At 47.3% G+C, this 17,108-nt stretch overlaps 1 protein-coding gene across 2 annotated transcripts in view; it reads right to left on the bottom strand.

Annotated features, from left to right (window-relative positions):
• CTNND2 (catenin delta 2) overlaps positions 1-17,108 on the bottom strand; it is an 886,309-nt gene that overhangs the window by 11,044 nt on the left and 858,157 nt on the right. For both annotated transcript variants that reach the window (XM_087867974.1, XM_087867973.1), the window contains 2 exons: positions 7,392-7,518; positions 3,455-3,586 (listed from right to left, as the gene is read on the bottom strand). In XM_087867974.1, coding sequence (XP_087724100.1) covers positions 3,455-3,586; positions 7,392-7,518 — 259 coding nt within the window. The remainder of the gene's footprint in view (positions 1-3,454; positions 3,587-7,391; positions 7,519-17,108) is intronic.

The following is a 17,108-nucleotide window of genomic DNA, read 5'->3' as shown; positions in this document are numbered from 1 at the left end:
TCCTGGGGAATCATGACTGCAAGAAATAGCTATGGCCGGCCTGCACGCCGGAGTGAACGGCTGATTCTGGCTTTCTGAGGGCTCCATGGTGGCAAGAGAACACTAAGGGAGAAGACATTTTAGAAGACTCCATCTCAGCTACATGATGAATCCAGAAAAGGCAGGTGGGGGGAGCCTGGCACAAAAGCCCAGATAGCTCTGCATGTCTAAGGGTTCAGTAGAGGACATTCAACCCAGGCAAGGACCTGCTTTCCCTTTAAGCCGTCCCACGTTGCGTTTTGAGGGTGAAGCTTCCTATGGTTTTCCCACAGCAGAGGGAGTGTTTTCTTTGGGGGGAATGGGAGGCTCTCCTCTGATGTCTTAGAAACAAGGGAGATGGCAGTTTTCAGGTATTTTTCAATGTACCATCCTGTAAGCATCCCCTGGATAAGTGTGAACGAGAGCAAGTACTGCTCTTGATGTGGAGTCACAAGAAATCTGATCTGCAGGTCAACGCTGAAATGACGGGCACGTGCAAAAGTGCTATAGAGCCAGAGCTGGGCATTCACCCTTTCCATGCAGACACGGGCTTCCACCCGGGTTAGCTGGGGACTTACTCATGCCACGGGGGAAGGTGGTAAGTAAACACCTCTTCCACCACCATCTTCTCCATCACCACCTCCGCCATCACCACCTCTGCCATCACCAACTCTACCTCCACCATCACCTCTTCCACCTCCACCATCACCACCTATCCATTGCCACCGCTGCCTCTATCACCACCTCCTCCATCACTTCCCCCACCATCACCACCCCTTCCATCACCATCACCACCTCCATCATCACCTCCTCCACCATCACCAACTATACCTCCACCATCACCACCTTCACCATCACCACTTCCTCCATCATCACCATCGGCTCCATCACTACCTCCACCATCACCCCTTCCACCATCACCACTTCTACTTCCACATCACTTCCTCCAACTCCACTGTCACCACCTCCAACTCCACCATCACCACTTCCTCCATCACTTCCTCCTCCATCACCTCTTCCACAATCACCATCACCGCCTGTTCCATCACCACCTTCTGCATAACCTCCTTCTCCATCACCATCTCCTCCACCATCATCACTTCTACCTCCACCATCACCTCCTCCACCTTCTCCATCACCTCCTCCACCATCACCGTCTCCACCTCCTCCATCATTTCCTCCACCATTGCCACCTCTACCTCCACCATCACCTCCTCCACCTCCACCATCACCTCCTCTACCTCCATCACCTCCTCCACCATTACCACCTCCATCATCATTGCCTCAACCATCACCTCCACCATTCTACCACTAGTTCCCCATCACCCCCAACTTCACTACCTCCACTACCACCAACACCTTCACCACCACTACCACCAGCACTGTAGATAATAACTTCTACTCAGTACTTGTTGGGCTTAAAGGGAATCTTCCTGTATAAACATATGTTCAATGTTCTTTCAGGCTTGCTAGATGGTCGACAATATAGTTTTGAATTGTTTTTTTTTTTTTTGAATTGCTTTTTAAAGTAAGTCAGAGCAAAGATGTTTAAGCCTCTAAAATAAGTTCAAAAAATGACATATATCTCAATACTGGAATTATCAAGATCCCTGTCATTAAACATCTAGCAACATGTTAGATTTTATTTTTTCTTTTCTTATGTGTGCAGGGCATGGTTATGTACCATTGGAACTATTTCAACATAAACACACCCACATTCAATAGCCTTTTGAATGATTCTACTGGGCAAGAGAGAAAAGTTAAATAATAATGCAGTCAACTTCAGAATTATTCTTGTAATAATAATCTCAACTGGCCATCCCAGAGAGCCAGCGATGTGGCTACCTAGGGCAATCGTAATCCCCAAACAAATGGGCCAGGTGAACTTGCTGTCACTCCTCCAGAGTAACCGGTACAAATGAGATTCTCTGCTGAATGTGTGGACTCTAGGGACTTGGCATTCAGATTCACAGCTTCCTCTGTTCATGCTCGTCTACAACTGGGGCGACACTGAGGGCAGGAAAAGCAGGGACTAAGAATAATAAGATATGTCCTGTGTAATGAATGCAGGCGTGAGGCGGAGACATTCCCTGGTAGGTGTGTACGGGGAGGGCAGAGCGCTGACCCCGGGGGTGGGCATCAGGAGTGTCTGTTTACTCTGCTTTTCTCTTCTGCAGTCGTGCTGAGTTACCATGGAAAACACTGCCTAGGGGGTAAATGCATTTACCATTAGAAAAATTTATCTTAAATGGCCTGGGTCTGGAAGACATCTTAATAAATCATCCAATTTGTCTATTCTGCTTCCCTTCAGGTCTACACCTAAATAATATCCGAGAAACTCACACTTTTAACATCCTCTTGATAAGAAGGTCTCAGTGTCTGTTTAGGATTATGGCCTTCACACCCCAGTTTTATGAATGGCCTCCTCTGGCTATGCTCGGTTAAAACCCTATTCTTCATGGCCCATTTCATAAGGGACCCATCCACACTTCCACCTGGCAGAGAGGTGGTGGGACCCCTTAGAGATCCTGTTGGCTCTGCAGCTCGGCTTTCAAGGCATAACTCCCTCCACACCAACACCCCCAAGTCCTGCTTCTTGGAGGAAGGGAAAAGCAGGGTAGGGGAAAGTGTATGGCGGGCCAGGAGGGGATGATGAATGGGAACAAGGAGAGTTCTAGAGAACAGAAGGGAGTTAAGGGCAAGACTCGTTATTAGAAAGGCCGGGCAGTGCATGTTGGATGGGTGGCAACGGGCGCCAACTGTGGCCTTGCTGGAGTCTCAGCTGATGAGAAGAGAGAGACAAGGGATACGATTGGGGCAGTGAGGGATGGAGGGCGTAAAACATCAATGCATCCACACAAATACTGTGATTATTGGTTCTAATGCATCTTCTTGGGAGTCTGTCATGGTAAGAGATGGGTTTCATGTCAAGAAGAGAAAATGTCTCAGCAGGAGTTCTGTGGGCCCTGAAGTCCTCTTTCTTTGTCCCCCTCTCCTTGCTTCCCCTTCTTTTCTTATCCATTTCCCCTTCCTTCTATTCATGATGGCAAAGCTTGGCTACAGTGCACCCACCATCTTGAGTCCTCTCCACTCCGGATTATGCCAGCTAAGAAGAAAGCTATCCTGACCCCTCTCTCTAATTTGAGGGAATATGATGAGCTGGGCAAGCAAGAAGGACAGGGGGAGGTGAGAGGTGAAAGACAGAATAAAATGTGCAGAGAGAACATTTTCTCTTAGTTATTTTCAGGTATAAGATACTCAGTTTTTATTCCTCTGCCTTAATCTCCTTGTCCCCAATTCCCGAGAACCCTTACTGTCAGCTCTCAAGCGATCCGCTAGCTGCTGAACGTGGCTCGAAGTCTCGTGTCCCGGCCCTCGGCCCTGTCCCGGATCACGTCACCAACTCTGAGGACAGAAGGCACGTGGCTGTGCTCACCTGTCATGGTGTCTTTCCTGGAAGTGTGTTCTCCTTTAGTTCCGTGGTAAGTGGCATTGCTGCCAGTGGATTCATAGTCTGTTTTCCTTTCTTTGAGGCTGATCATTTCCCGAGGTGAAGCTGGGGCACTTGCTACATGAAGAAATCAAAAGGAAGACTTTCTGTGTCTCATTCCACAGCATGGATAGCCTTTCACACAAACAGCTAAGGTCACGAAGACACGTGGCTCAACCGATACCAATACGTGTGCGTGGACCTGCTGATTCTTTGTTCTCTTGGCTCTTGTCTTTACCCCTTCCCGTACTCCCTGTCATTTGGTGCTTTGTAGTTAAGGGGGCACTCAGCTTGGGGGTTGGTAATTAAAGACTACCTCCTGGGGCCATCTTTTTTAGAAAGACATCCTGATGGGGACGTGACCCACCAAAGGCGTATGGGACAGTTTTAAGAATGAGATCAAACTTGTTTTGTTTCTCTTTCTCTTCCCTTCCCCGCCCTCCCACTCTCTCTCCCTTCTCCCCTTCCTTCCTTCCTTTGTTCCTTTTTTAAAATTACATGTGTTTCAGGGAGCCGTTATTGATCTGGAGAATCCCCGATTAAAATACATGCAGTCTTACTTAAATACTGAGTGACCCGGAAACTGTCCTAAAGGAAGCCAGATGAGCACCTAGGATGTTTTGTGGGGCTGAAGTCACCCAACCTGCAAAGATCAGCCCATGGGGTGGGCTGGGCAGGGCACGCAGAGAGCCCATTCCCCGATGAGATACCCCTGATGAATGCCCCCAGCAATCTCTCACCAACACCTGGCACCGCAGCCACTTTCTGCCTGTCGGACCTGGGGAGGGAGACCCATCATCTTTTTGGGTCCCCATTTCTAAAATGATGGGTTCTAATTAGAGCACCCAATGGGATTTCCACGATTCTTTTAAACTGCTCTCAGAATAGAGGGAAAACTGAACTTAGAGGTAGGGAAGCAAACAAAAAGAGGTTTAGATTCCTTGTGATCAAATGGGTCGGTAGCAACTCAACAGCCCGTCAGTGGGGTGGGGTTCCAGTGTGTGTGCTGGCACGAGGCAGCTGGCTGGCCTCACACTGATCTCGGCGCTCCTCAGTGACAAGACCCAAGTCCAGAGCTTAGGCCGTTGCCCCTATGTCAGTAGGGCTTGGGCGTGGTACTCTTCTGCCCCAAAGCTGTCCCCAGCCTCCGTGCCCAAGGGCAGTGCTTCATAAACCAGTTAACCAAAGACTCATCTGAGAATTCAGGGATTCTGGCCCTCCTCCCCCTGCCTCCTGGCCCAGACCTTCTGAATATGAATTTTCAGTGGATGCGCCTAAGAATCCATATTTAACAAGCATATCTGCTGATTAGTAAGGCTAGGAGAACTCCGATTTTATTATTATTATTATTATTATTATTCTTGATAAAGCCCTCTTTTGCTAGTATCCATGCCCCTCCCCAGTCAAACCTCCGTTTACCTTTCGGCTTACCATTCACACCCTCTGCAAAATCCCTCAGCTCCAGCCCACGGGGCCTGCCTGTTCCCTGAATGTCCCTCTCTTTTCATTGTCTGGGCCACCTGATGCATTTCATCAAGTTTAGTATCTTCTATGGGTAAATTCCTATGCTAGACACTGGGGAACAGAAACACGAATCATGTCACTTTCTGAGCTTGTGGATGTCAGGAAATGGACACACAAATAAACAGAATCGGGGCAGAGGGCTTGGTAGACATCTCAGCCAAATGCTGGCGAGAGAAACAGAGGGAGCCTTTGCCCACGCTTTTCTGAGGGGCAGCCTACCTACTTCTCAAACCTACCCAAACAAAATCCAGGCTTGCTGCTCAGCTCTCAAAACCCTAAGAGGTCCCCGATCCCGGCTTCCCATTAGAATTAAATCCTTAGAATACTTTCAAAAATACTGATACTTGAGCCCCACCCAGAACCAGTTGGATCAGAATCTCTGGGTGTAGGTCTATTGGGAAGACAGGGAAGAAAATGGCATTTCCTCCACATAACTGGACTGGGCTGTGTGTCAGGTTCTTGCATGTTCTCAGAACAGCGGCCGCGGGCTCTCCCTCACCTCCTCCACTCTCTACCCCTCTCTCTCCTCTCTTCTGTTCTCTGCCGTCCTCTCCTGGGAGAGTCCTTTCCCTGCCCTTTGCTCCTGTGCTTCTAGGTCTTCCTGCATATCAGCTCGCCTTTTATGACTCACTGCCAGGCAACCACGAAGAGACGGTATTTTGGAGCCTCTTGACCAAAGCTTTCAAAATTAGCACCTAATAGCGTGCAGATGGTGGGGTTTATTAAACCATGTCAAGTGTGTAATTATCTCTCAAGACCTCACACACAGTGGTCTGAGTCTCAGTAAACTAAGATTATGCTCCTGAAAAAAAATCAAATCACGCAAACAAGTGTTCACTAGGTGTCTTCGACGTGCTTCAGGAGGAAACGGCAGGCAGTGTCCTCGCCGAATGGCCGCGGTAGCCTCTTGACACTCTGCCCCTTCTCTTTCCAGCACCTTCTCATCTACTGTGTCATTTCCTCTTCCTAACATTGTTGTGTTTGCAATAATTAGGGCTTTAAAAAGACACCATCCTCGTGCTTCCCAGACTCACTATGCTTTATCTTTTTAAGACAAATGGAGGTAAGACGCATGAGAGGCCACCCCTGTGCTTCCGAAGGTGGAAATTCCTCTGTCCCGTGGTGGTGTCCAATTCTCGTCTAGTGGAGGACCAAACATTACAAGCGGTTACACCACCCTAGAAATAGAAGCTTTCGTGGGAAGCCGGGCAGGGCATGCTTCTCCCATGGCTGGGAGAGAGTAATTTATTTCAGTCAAATATTCCCCACTCATGTCTGGTTTCCTCATCATTCTGACAGTCAAGTGTGGTGTAAAGTTTGATGGCCAACAATCTCAAGGGCAGAGGAGTGCTCTCCCACCGTGCCTTCTGAGACCCAGTTCCCCCGCAGATGGAGGCCAGCAAAGAGCAAGGAGACACTCTTCTTAAATGAAAACCTAGATGGGTGTGTGTGTGTGTGTGTGTGCACGCACACACATGCACACACACACACCCCTATCTAGGTTTTCATATAATTATTTATCCATTTATATATAATTATTTATCCATCCTTCCTTCTCACAACAAAATCCAAAATGCAGAAATCAAAAGTTTTTAAACTTACACTTGGAATAAAAACAATGAAGACTATATCACTTACATATTAAATGATGTGCTCATATTTTGCCTTTAATTTTTTCTTAATCTTAGGCATTATATAATGTGACTGAAAAAGGGTATAAAAATAAAGTATTTCTACAAGTAAATAAGGTAGTTAGTTGAAAATTTAAGCAATAGAAACATGACAAAATTAGAAAAAAAATTAAATTGAGTGACTTAATAGTTCCAGGCGGTTGTGATAAGACTTTATCAATGATTTATCAGCTGGTTTAAAGGTAATAATAACAGGCTAATCAGATATGGAGTAGTAATGGAAGCCTCAGTGGGATATTTCAAATGCATGTCATTTTAAAGCAAGAAACAGCAGGCCCTCTCTTCCTTACTCCGTTATTCCAATTCTAATCGATACAATGCAACACAAACTATTGTAAGTTGGAAAAACATCCACAGAAAATCTGACTGGCAGACATCTGACATCTGTCTTTATTTTCACTGTTCACTGAATGCAGGTAGGTCTGTGACATGCATTTCATGCGTATAACACCTGTCTGAGATTTTTAGAAATCCGTTAGATTTGTTCTGAGTCTGTGTAAACATAACACAAAGTCACCACTGCTAGAAAAGAAAACAGACCCACGTGATATTTCTAGTAAATGTCCAAACTGAGATGGCTCTCCTTCTGGGGGGGTCAGCTAAGGGACTGGACGGAGGGCCCTGGCACCAAGGGAAATCAGGCCTGGCTGGCTCCAGGCGTCTCTTACCTGAGCGGTTGTTGGGAGACACTCGCACAGGGGAGATGGAGGGCGTGCGGGAGGAGGAGTAGGGCCTTTGCCGATCCCTCTCGATGGTTGACGATGAGGCTACGAAGTGATACTGTGACCACCCGTCCTGAAATAAACAGCATGCTCCCATTAAGTTGGGAAGGCGGAGTGATTTTTCATCCCCTGACATTCTGAAGCTCCCAACATCTGATTTTGCAAAACATTTCTACAGTCTGTCAAAAGAGATCACGAAGTTCTGCTCAATCAGCAAGGTTAGCAGAGAGGAGCGTGAACTGAGATCCATCTCGCTCCTTCCAGACGGCCTGACAAGGGGAGGGCCTGCTTTCAGGGCTGGCTTTCCTTTCCAGATGTTGAATAAAGTGTCTCTTTATTTAAATGAAAATATGATGCTCAGAATGTGAGATGACCCTGAAACTGCCTATTCCTTGTTCCAGCTCTGCCTGGCCCTCTTCTCAACTGCCTCCAAGTCTTCCAAAAGCGTTACTCTATTTTTCCCCCAAGGACCTTCAGCAAGACTGTCACCTTCAGCAAGACTATTCACACGCAGCTGGGTACATAGGTATGTACTCTGGTTTAATCCAGGAACTGCATTTTTCACTTTAGAGTCTATTCGAAACGTGTCCTACCAATTAATCATCCATTAAGCCTTCTTTTTTATAAAGATTTTTAAAATTTATTCATTTGAGAGAGAGAGAGAGTGAGTGCACGAGCAGGAGGGAGGGGTAGAGGGAGAGGGAGAAGCAGACTCCCCACTAAGTAGGGAGCCCAATGTGGGACTTGATGCCAGGACCCTGGGATCATGACCTGAGCCGAAGGCAGACGCTTCACTGTCTGAGCCATCCAGATGCCCCTCCATCAAGCCTTCTGATAGCTCATATATATGCAAAAGGACACATCCACCACTTTTCATTATAAAAACCAAAGACATTGTGCATCATTTCATGAATTCAGAAAGAAGAAACAAATTGCCAATAGTTCATCCCACCCCAGAACTCCTGTTCACATGCCACAGTAACTCCTTCCAGTGTTTTCTTCTTTTTAATTCAAGTTTATTTGTATCAAAGTCATATGTCAAATGGCACTGACATATGTCAAAGAGCAGACACCTGTCCCCCCCTCCCCATTCCTGCTTCACAGAGGCAACTAGTTCAACTTTTCTGGCTTTTTCTTTTTCTGGTGATACTTAGGCTTTTAAGGGATTCCACGTTCTATAAAGAATCGTGGCAGACAGAAATAGATGGAAGTTAATGCAGAACAAAAGTCATACTCATTTCAGTATTTGTGTCTTTGTTTCTCTAATTCTGATTCCTATTCTGTTTGGCTGGTAGGATAAAGCCAAGGTTAGAAGTATGCTATTTTAAAAGCTATTACCTAGCACTTAATTGAGAACTTACTACAACGCAGTCTTTCCTCAACAGTCTCATGGGCTGGATGCTATTAGTATCCCATTTTCCTGAGCCTTAGACAGTTAATAGGACACCTAAAGTCAAACACTAAGCAAATAAAGAAATAGTGATACTGAAATGTGGCATACTTGTAAGTACTTGAAGGGAAACATAAAGCGAGGTGAGGGGATCGAGGAATACAGGCGGGGAATGCTGGTGTCGTTAGTTTATGGGATGTGGTAATGGAATCTGTGTCGCTTGGGAACAGTCAGCATTGCAGCAGGGACCTGGAGGATGATAAGGACCCAGATTCTGAGGTTCCCAAGTCAAGGGAAGAGTAGATGTGAAGGCAGGTGGACATGGGCTAGGCACACAGAAGGGCCACCAGAAGTCCCTATGGCTGAGGAGTGATCGAGGGGCACCAGGAAATCAAGAAGACTTCTGAGTATCTAGAACAATTTGGGGAGAGTAGACTAGAACCAGGGATACCAGGTAAGGAGCTATTCTGGAGGAGGGAGACACAATCCTGGCTTGGATGGGGGCTGATGATGAACAATGGGCAGATTTGGCATCTGTGTTGGGAGGATTTGCTGATGACTTGACTATTGGGTGAAAGAGAGAGGAATCAAGCTTTACCCCCAGGGCTTCTGGTGTGAACCACAGGGGACTGGAGGTGCCATTTACTGAGATAAGGAATACTGGGAGAGAAGTAGATTTAGGTGGTGAAACCAATACTGTCATTTGGGTGTCAGGGCTGGAGATAAAATTTTGGAGTTCAGCATAGAGATGTTATTTAGAACAAGGAGAACAGGGGCGCCTGGGTGGCACAGCGGTTAAGCGTCTGCCTTCAGCTCAGGGCGTGATCCCGGCCTTACGGGATCGAGCCCCACGTCAGGCTCCTCCACTATGAGCCTGCTTCTTCCTCTCCCACTCCCCCTGCTTGTGTTCCCTCTCTCGCTGGCTGTCTCTATCTCTGTCAAATAAATAAATAAAATCTAAAAAAAAAAAAAAAAAGAACAAGGAGAACAGACAGAAACATGAATGTAAATAAAGGCAAGCAGGAGACACAGGGCTGAGCCCAAGGACACTCTAATATTTAGAGGGTGTGAAAATAAGATTCAGAGGAGTCTCAGAAGGGACAGAGCGAGCTAGAAGGAGGGCCAGGAGGGTGTGAGGTCAGGCGAGACCAGGAAAGCAGATGCATAAAGGAGAAGGAGACCGACTGGATGATAGGCAGGACCAGGAACTGACCACCAGACTGGGGAACATGGAAGCCATCACGAAGGGGACAAAAATCCTTTCTTTGGTCAGGCTGGCATATGTTTCATTTGCCATTGGGAGTGACTCAACAGAGACGAGCAAAGAGCTGATGATGCCACAGAGGAAGCAAGCAGTTGCAGGAGGGAATTTCAGGGAGGAGTGCTGAGAAGATTCAGGAACAATGGGCTCGTGGGCCATGGAACAAAAGGGAGGACAGCCGGGCTGTGTGGCCACAGCTGTAGCAAGACTGTGGGAGATTTGGTGGCGGGAGGATGAGGACATTCTCTTGTATTTTCTTGCATGTTCTCCGGGTGGTGAGAAGTGAGGTCATCTGCTGAGTGTGAGGAAGAGTTGGAGCGCAGAGAATAGGAGAGAGGAGGGGGACAGAAGAGAGGAAGAAGGGAAGGTATGAAATGGTTCTTGGGGGAGCAAGTTGACTACAGCCAGGGGTCTAGCAGCCAGGATGCTGAGAGGTGACTTGAGGCAGATGGCAAGGAATTCAGAAAGAGGCAACAGGTCAGCGTGTTGCCTGTTTTTCTCCAGCCAAGTTCAGCTACCCTGTGGCAGGTGTGGAGTAGATGGAATTGGGTGAGAGTGGTTGGGAAAGTAGCCTGGAAGGAGACAGGGACTACAAATGGAATGTCATGGAAGCCCATGGAATCCAAGCCAGGGAGAGAGGCAAGAGAAGATGTGGGGGAGGAGACGGAGAATGACAACTGGTTGGTGGGCTGCAGATCCTAAGAGGATCATAGGCCTTGGGGGGGAGGGTTCTTCACAGATGCTGGTGTTTTTCTGGGGAGAAGGATGGGAAATGAAACAGCTACCACGCAAGAGGGCAGCAGGGAGGTGGGGGTAGGGATTTTGCTGATAGCAGACCATGGGTTAAAGAGGGAGACGAATGGGAGGCAGGTAGAAGAAAGGTGCGATACTTGGGGGGGGGGAGCAGATTACTGGCTATTCCGAACATTTAAATAAGTCCAGTAACCACAGACGAGTCAGGAGTCTTGACTGAGGTGACGAGGGGTGTAAGGCATAAGTCCTCCTCAGGGAAAGGTGGGAGAGTGCCATGCTAAGGGGTAGGTGTCAGGACAGGAGGAGAAAATGTCTCCACGGGAATTCTGGGCAGTTCCCTTCAACCCTCGAGGGTGGTGACAAGGGTGCGGAAGGAGCAGTCTTACTAAAGCATGTGCAGGATAGGAACCATTTCAGAAGTGTTCATGTGGGCGCCTGGGTGGCTCAGACGGTTAATTAAGCATCTGCCTTCAGCTCAGGTCATGAGCTCAGGGTCCTGGCATCGAGCCCCACGTCGGGCTCTCTGCTCAGCAGGGAGTCTGCTTCTACCTTTCTGTCTGCCACTTGGCCTGCTTGTGCTCTCTCTCTGTCAAATAAATAAGTAAAATCTTTTAAAAAAAGTATATGTGCATCCATTATTCATATCTGGGAACAATTTGAAAAATTGTTTAAGTAGGCATTCCTTTCTTTTGAAAGTAATGCTTTGTTGACCTCAAAAAATCCTTGAACATGACCCATAGAAGTGGATCATGTTATGTTTGTCTCACAGTTTAGAAGATATACTCTGGGGTTCCAAGTAATGGCTCAGGGAACTGCTTTAATCAAAACCTTGGCTTTTCTGGGCATGAATAAGTCATGGTGCTCCATATGTCATTAAGGGCAAAGTATTTCACAATAAGAACATCAGCTAATATTTCATATGTTCTAAGACCAAAGAGACGCTAGACATCAACGTGGCAAGACTCTAGGATGGGTTTGGTTTTACTTGGCGAGATGGCAATGGATTAGTCAGCATCTCTTATGCAGATGATCGGAGATATGTTTTGCTCAGCAGTTAAGATTCCATGAGGCTTAGATTACAGTGGGACCATAAGTACTTACGTCTCTGGAAATGTCAGGAAAGTGGATGTAATACTAACACTGCTTACGAAGGAAGAAACCCTTATAAGGATGCACCAAAAAAAGCTCTCGAATCCCTCATAAGACCCAATTCCTGGCATACACAGGCACGGCAGAGGTGACCGTGTAGGTAACCTGTCTGAAGGTGATGGGATCAGCACAAACTTGAGGATGATGAAGAGTTGGTTTAGAGGCAGCGAGACTGTCACCCAGGGTCTGACACCTCCGCATACGGCCCTTGACTGCATGCATGTGGGCACAGAGACTTTTAATGGAGGTGGGAAAGGGGAGCTTGGAGAACAGGGCCAAGTGGAAACCCAATGCAAGCTCTTGATGACAGCAGTTTCCTGAGCCACAGCATGAGCAAGGAGAGGCGACCTGGTTCCTGCTCATGTCCATGTTCCCTCTCCTTCACTGATGCAGAGTGAGAGGTGCCATAACTGAAACATGGAACTCCCATGTCGCTACTACGCTCAACGCTGCCCAGGAGGAGCCCCACAGTTTTAATTCTGCGGCAGGAATCCTCCAGTGTTATGGAAAGCAGTGTATCCGATGCCAGACAGGAAGGTACAGATCAATCAATAAGTTGAGTCATGAGTCTCATGACCCTCCCCATCTTTTCCTGTGTGAACTTTTCTGGCATTCAACTGAAAAAAACTGCTTTGCTTTCCCAAGAAGAAGGGGCATGAAGATGTATTTTCTTTGGGAAGTTACTGCTAAGCTAACATTCCTTTTATCCCACTAGCCATGTACATACTTGTTAGCTAGCCAGCTTGCAATCAATTCATTATTCATTTACTTCCCAGTGTCACTCAGGAAGGCTTGAAAGTGGTTTCCATAAATAAAGACAACTTGAACAGGGGTTTTTTTTTTTTTTTTTACATCATTTGCCTCTTTGATCACTATTTTTTCTTCTTAAAATTTTAACTCACAGTAGACCAGAAATTTTTCCCTGAATTTTATTCTATCAGGTGCTCAACGACCATCCCCCTTCGCTTCATCCCTTTGCCTTCTAGGGGTCCGATAAGAAAGCTCAGGGAAGAAAAACAGAATGAAGAATAGCCATAGCACCTAGGAGAGGGCCGTTAATCCTTAATGCGGACAATAAGGGACCCTTTTAATACCTATCTTTCACCTCCAGCAGAATGACCGAGAAGTTGGTGCCCTTCAGCTCAAGACCCAGCCAAACTGTCAAAAATGTGATATGATATCTGCGCCTCAAATTGGTTTTTATTTTTAACACATTAAAGTTAAAACTGGAGGTTGTTAAATTGTTCCAAGTAGATAGAGATAGAAATCCGAAAGAGAAGAGGAGTTCAAAGTCATTGAACTTTAAATTGCCGCCAGGAATAATCTGATTTTCTTTATCTTCTCCTTTTACTGTCCTTCCACCCATTTCAGCATCTGTGTTAAAGTTCCCAGCCTTTTCTCTGTGAAACTGTATTATTCCCCAAAGCTACTGTCCTCGGCATCGGTACGGGGCCCAGAGGGCGTGAGAATCAAGGTAACGTTCTTCACAGGCTCGAAACCGTCTGGTCTTCACCGTATTTCCACCTGCTGGTCACTCTGTTCTATCCCTACGCATCTTCCCCTTAAGTACTGGAAGGTCTCTGTACAGTGACCTGCATGTGATGTTTTGCCCATCCTGGAAACATCTCCCAGAAGACTGTGCTACGGGAGAGACTTCCACGAACAGATCCCAGATGAAGGGACGAAGCGGCTTCCACTCTGGTCCACGAGAGGTTAGTGTAACACACACGTGCCCTGTAGCTTCTTACTTTGGAAAGTGCAGATCGGCACGCGGATCTGTGAGGTCTGCGTGTGCAGACGAGCTAGAGCTGTGGGTCAAGGCTGAACACCGCTTTCCCCCTGGTCTCTCTGTGGCCAGAGAGCTGAGATGAGAAGGCCGCCCGGAGTCAGCCCCCCCCCCCCCCCCGCCCCCTCAATGTCCGTATCACAATTACTGGTGAGCTCCCCCTTGATGTCTTTCCATAAATCAAGGGCAAAAATACTCAACCAGCCTGGGGAGTTTTAAAAACAGTAATGGCTGGGCCTCAGGCCCTGAGATTGTCTGAGTTGGTCTGAGTTTCTGTTTTCAAAAGCCCCGGGGTGATGGGACTGAAGAGCTTGGAGGTGAACCGCTGGCTTGGAGTCTATGCACAGGCCGTCTTGCCGGAGGACGGAGCAGAAGGCATTCTCCAGTGGTAAGTCCTCGGAGGCCCCGAAGTGTCTGACTCCAGTGGGGAATGTCAGATAAGGCGTTCTCGAGGCTGACTTCCACAGGAGCAAAAACAGGTCCCAACCTCAGAGCAGAGAGGTGCCACACACACACACACCCCCAGCCCCAATCATACCTGATTACCCAGCAACCACTGGTGATGCGATTCAGTGTCACACGTCTACACCTTTGACCAGGCAGCACTTGGCACAGGCCCTTTCCTCCTGCCTCCTGTTGAATCTTACTTATCTTGCCCACTTTGGTGCTAGGTAAACAGGTGGCAGGCGACACATGCTCATTAAATCAGTATTGCGGAAAGAATCACGCCTGCAAGGTTTAGGGGGGCTTTAGCATGGCTACTCTGGATTTTTTCCCCCACTATGAACAAACCCACTTTGAGATCACAGTATAGACCACTGTAGCCCGAGAAGCAGGGCTGGGCCTTATTTATATCTGAAGCCCTGGTCCCTGGCAGAGTGCCTGCAACACAGAGGTGCCTAATAAATGCTCACTGGATCCAGTGACTTAAGATGACTGCATTAATTATTGGAAAACAAAGTGATAATGTCACAGGCTTTGCAGCCAGCCTCTGCAGTTCTTACACCCGATTGTCCTGTAACAAATGAAGGGTGTCACAACGTTACGATTTTTTTTTTTTTTTTTTTTTTTAGTTTAGAGCAACTTCATCAGTATCCTCTTCTGCTGTGGGTGCATCTGTCTTTTATGACATGCTCACCGCTGGGCTGAAAGCTGTGTTAGTTTAGGTAAAATGGTCCTTAAAAAAAAAAAAATGGCCTACGGCTTGCCTGCTCCATTTTAAATGGCAATGTTTTCCCCTCAGCTGCTGCTGTTCAGTGTGCCTCCTCTTTAAGCAGTCTCGTAGATAATTTGAAGCATCATTATACCTGCCACATCTGGCCTGGATCGCGCTGATTCCCCTTGCAGCGCTCAGAGCACGTACGGCCCCCCGCCCCACCTCTACTGCTACCCGCATCCTGCAGCTCCGAGCCCACCACCGCTCCTCCCCACAGCACAGACGCCCCGTCCTCCCCAAACAGAAATCCCTCCGACAGCTGGGAAGAAAGGGCAGAAGGCAGAGTGCACTCATGTTTTCCATTAGCTTTGCTCCAATTTCTTTTAAAGTTGGGGGCAGAAGTCCACGCCTACTGCCGGAATGTGCCCCCCAGCCTGAAGGGCTGGTTTCTGAATGGGTCACCGGTGGGGACATTCCTGGGCAGGGAAGACTGGAGCCCAGAGTCACTGCCCCAGAAAGAAATCAGGATGCAGGGCAGGCCGACAGGAGGCGTGGAGAGCAGTCTGGTAAGATGGAATGATGTGGAACCACGAGGGAATGTTCACAGATTTACTGCCCACCCCCTAGATCCCCCTAACCCGAACTGTCAGGGAGCATCCTGTCACCCAGCTGAGCCCCCAGCCCCCTGGCCCCCACGCTGAATCAGAGAAGTGAGGCACAGGGACAGAAAGACACTGGTGGATGGGGGAGGAGGGAAAGGATGAGGGGGAGAGGTTGTTCCATGTACATACTGGGGTTTACAGAGATGGTGAAGAGGTCGAGTGAACCTCTCAGGGGCTGTGGAGAGGCTCTGGTGATTAGAGAGAGAGAAAGGGGTTAAAACCTCAGTCACGTGCTTCAGGAGATGCGATGGAAGGAAATGGAATTTCACCTGAGTTCCCCCTTGGTCTCCGACCTCTGGAAGAGGGCGCCCTTTGGGGACTAGACAGCACCGAGTGGAGGGTGATGGGGTTTGTGAACCCCCATTTAATGATACGTTAAATGCGATGTTCCCATTTACAGGTCCATTTCTAAAGTGCGTTCTGAAGGTTTTATCTCCTACACTTAGGATTCAGAGCTAGCAAATCTTTTCTAATGCTAGGTGACATCTCTGACTTGGACAAAAGCTTCAATAAATAATTAACCTTGAAAATGGAGAAGAGTTGTGATTTGTGCCAAGACAGATCTCAACTGGAACCCAAAATACATACTAGGACACCGTTAGCCTGTCTATATATGGTCACTGGCGTTTTTTCCTCCTTTTTGAAAACGGCTCCGGAACCCCCTTAATCTGGTGAGATTTTCTCGGCCTCTAGACGAGAATTTCTCAGTAGGCACACAGAGACTATTTGATTCTGGAGTAACAAATACAAGTTTTTGGCGTTAGCTGTCCTTGAAGGCTCTCAGTCCATAAAGCTTGTCAATTCTAATTTGCTGTGAGTGACTTGAGATAGAAAGAAAGCATGGTGGAAATCCTTCGGGCTTTCAGCAACCCCAGCTCATCCACTCATTCAAACGAGAACACTTAGAGCTTGTTATTGGCGTTCACTAACGGGCTGCTTCATCACAAACCTCTTTTTCCGACGAAAGTCAAAACAAGACATGTTGTCATCCTCTGAAAAAGGTAACCAGCTAAGATATTACGGCTCACTTATGAAAAACTTGATTGCTCACAATTTGTGCTGGTTTTCTAGTCATTTTTAAGTGGACGAAACCTATTAATGTAATCACACATGAAGCAGAGAAAGAAGAGATTCCAAATTAGTGGTCGTTATGCATACACGCGTCCCATCTCAATAAAAGGTATTAGGTAGAAAAAACGGAAACAGGGCATCCACGGTCTGTGTGATTGAAACCGAAGTCAGATTTTGGGAGTCAATGAAACCTCAGCTTCCCTTTGCTGTAATAAAACAAGCCTCCATCTCTTTTTAAGGTAAAGTGTTTGTTAAAGATTCATTAAAACGAATCCCATCAACAATTCTACAACAAAAGCTAGTAGAGTTAAATACTGGAACGCAATCTTAAGGGCCAAAAGGGAGTATTTGCAGTTTAATACAGAAATAAATACCTCCTGACACACGGGCTGCTTTCATATTACTTTGCTTCAGCTCTGGTGCTTCTAATGGAAT

The sequence above is a fragment of the Ursus americanus genome, chromosome 15 (assembly GCF_024610735.1).
Source record: "Ursus americanus isolate L20-20 chromosome 15, mUrsAme1.1.p, whole genome shotgun sequence".
NCBI lineage: Eukaryota > Metazoa > Chordata > Mammalia > Carnivora > Ursidae > Ursus > Ursus americanus.
Note: the sequence above shows the minus strand (reverse complement) of the source record. Positions and strands in the feature narration are given on the sequence as shown.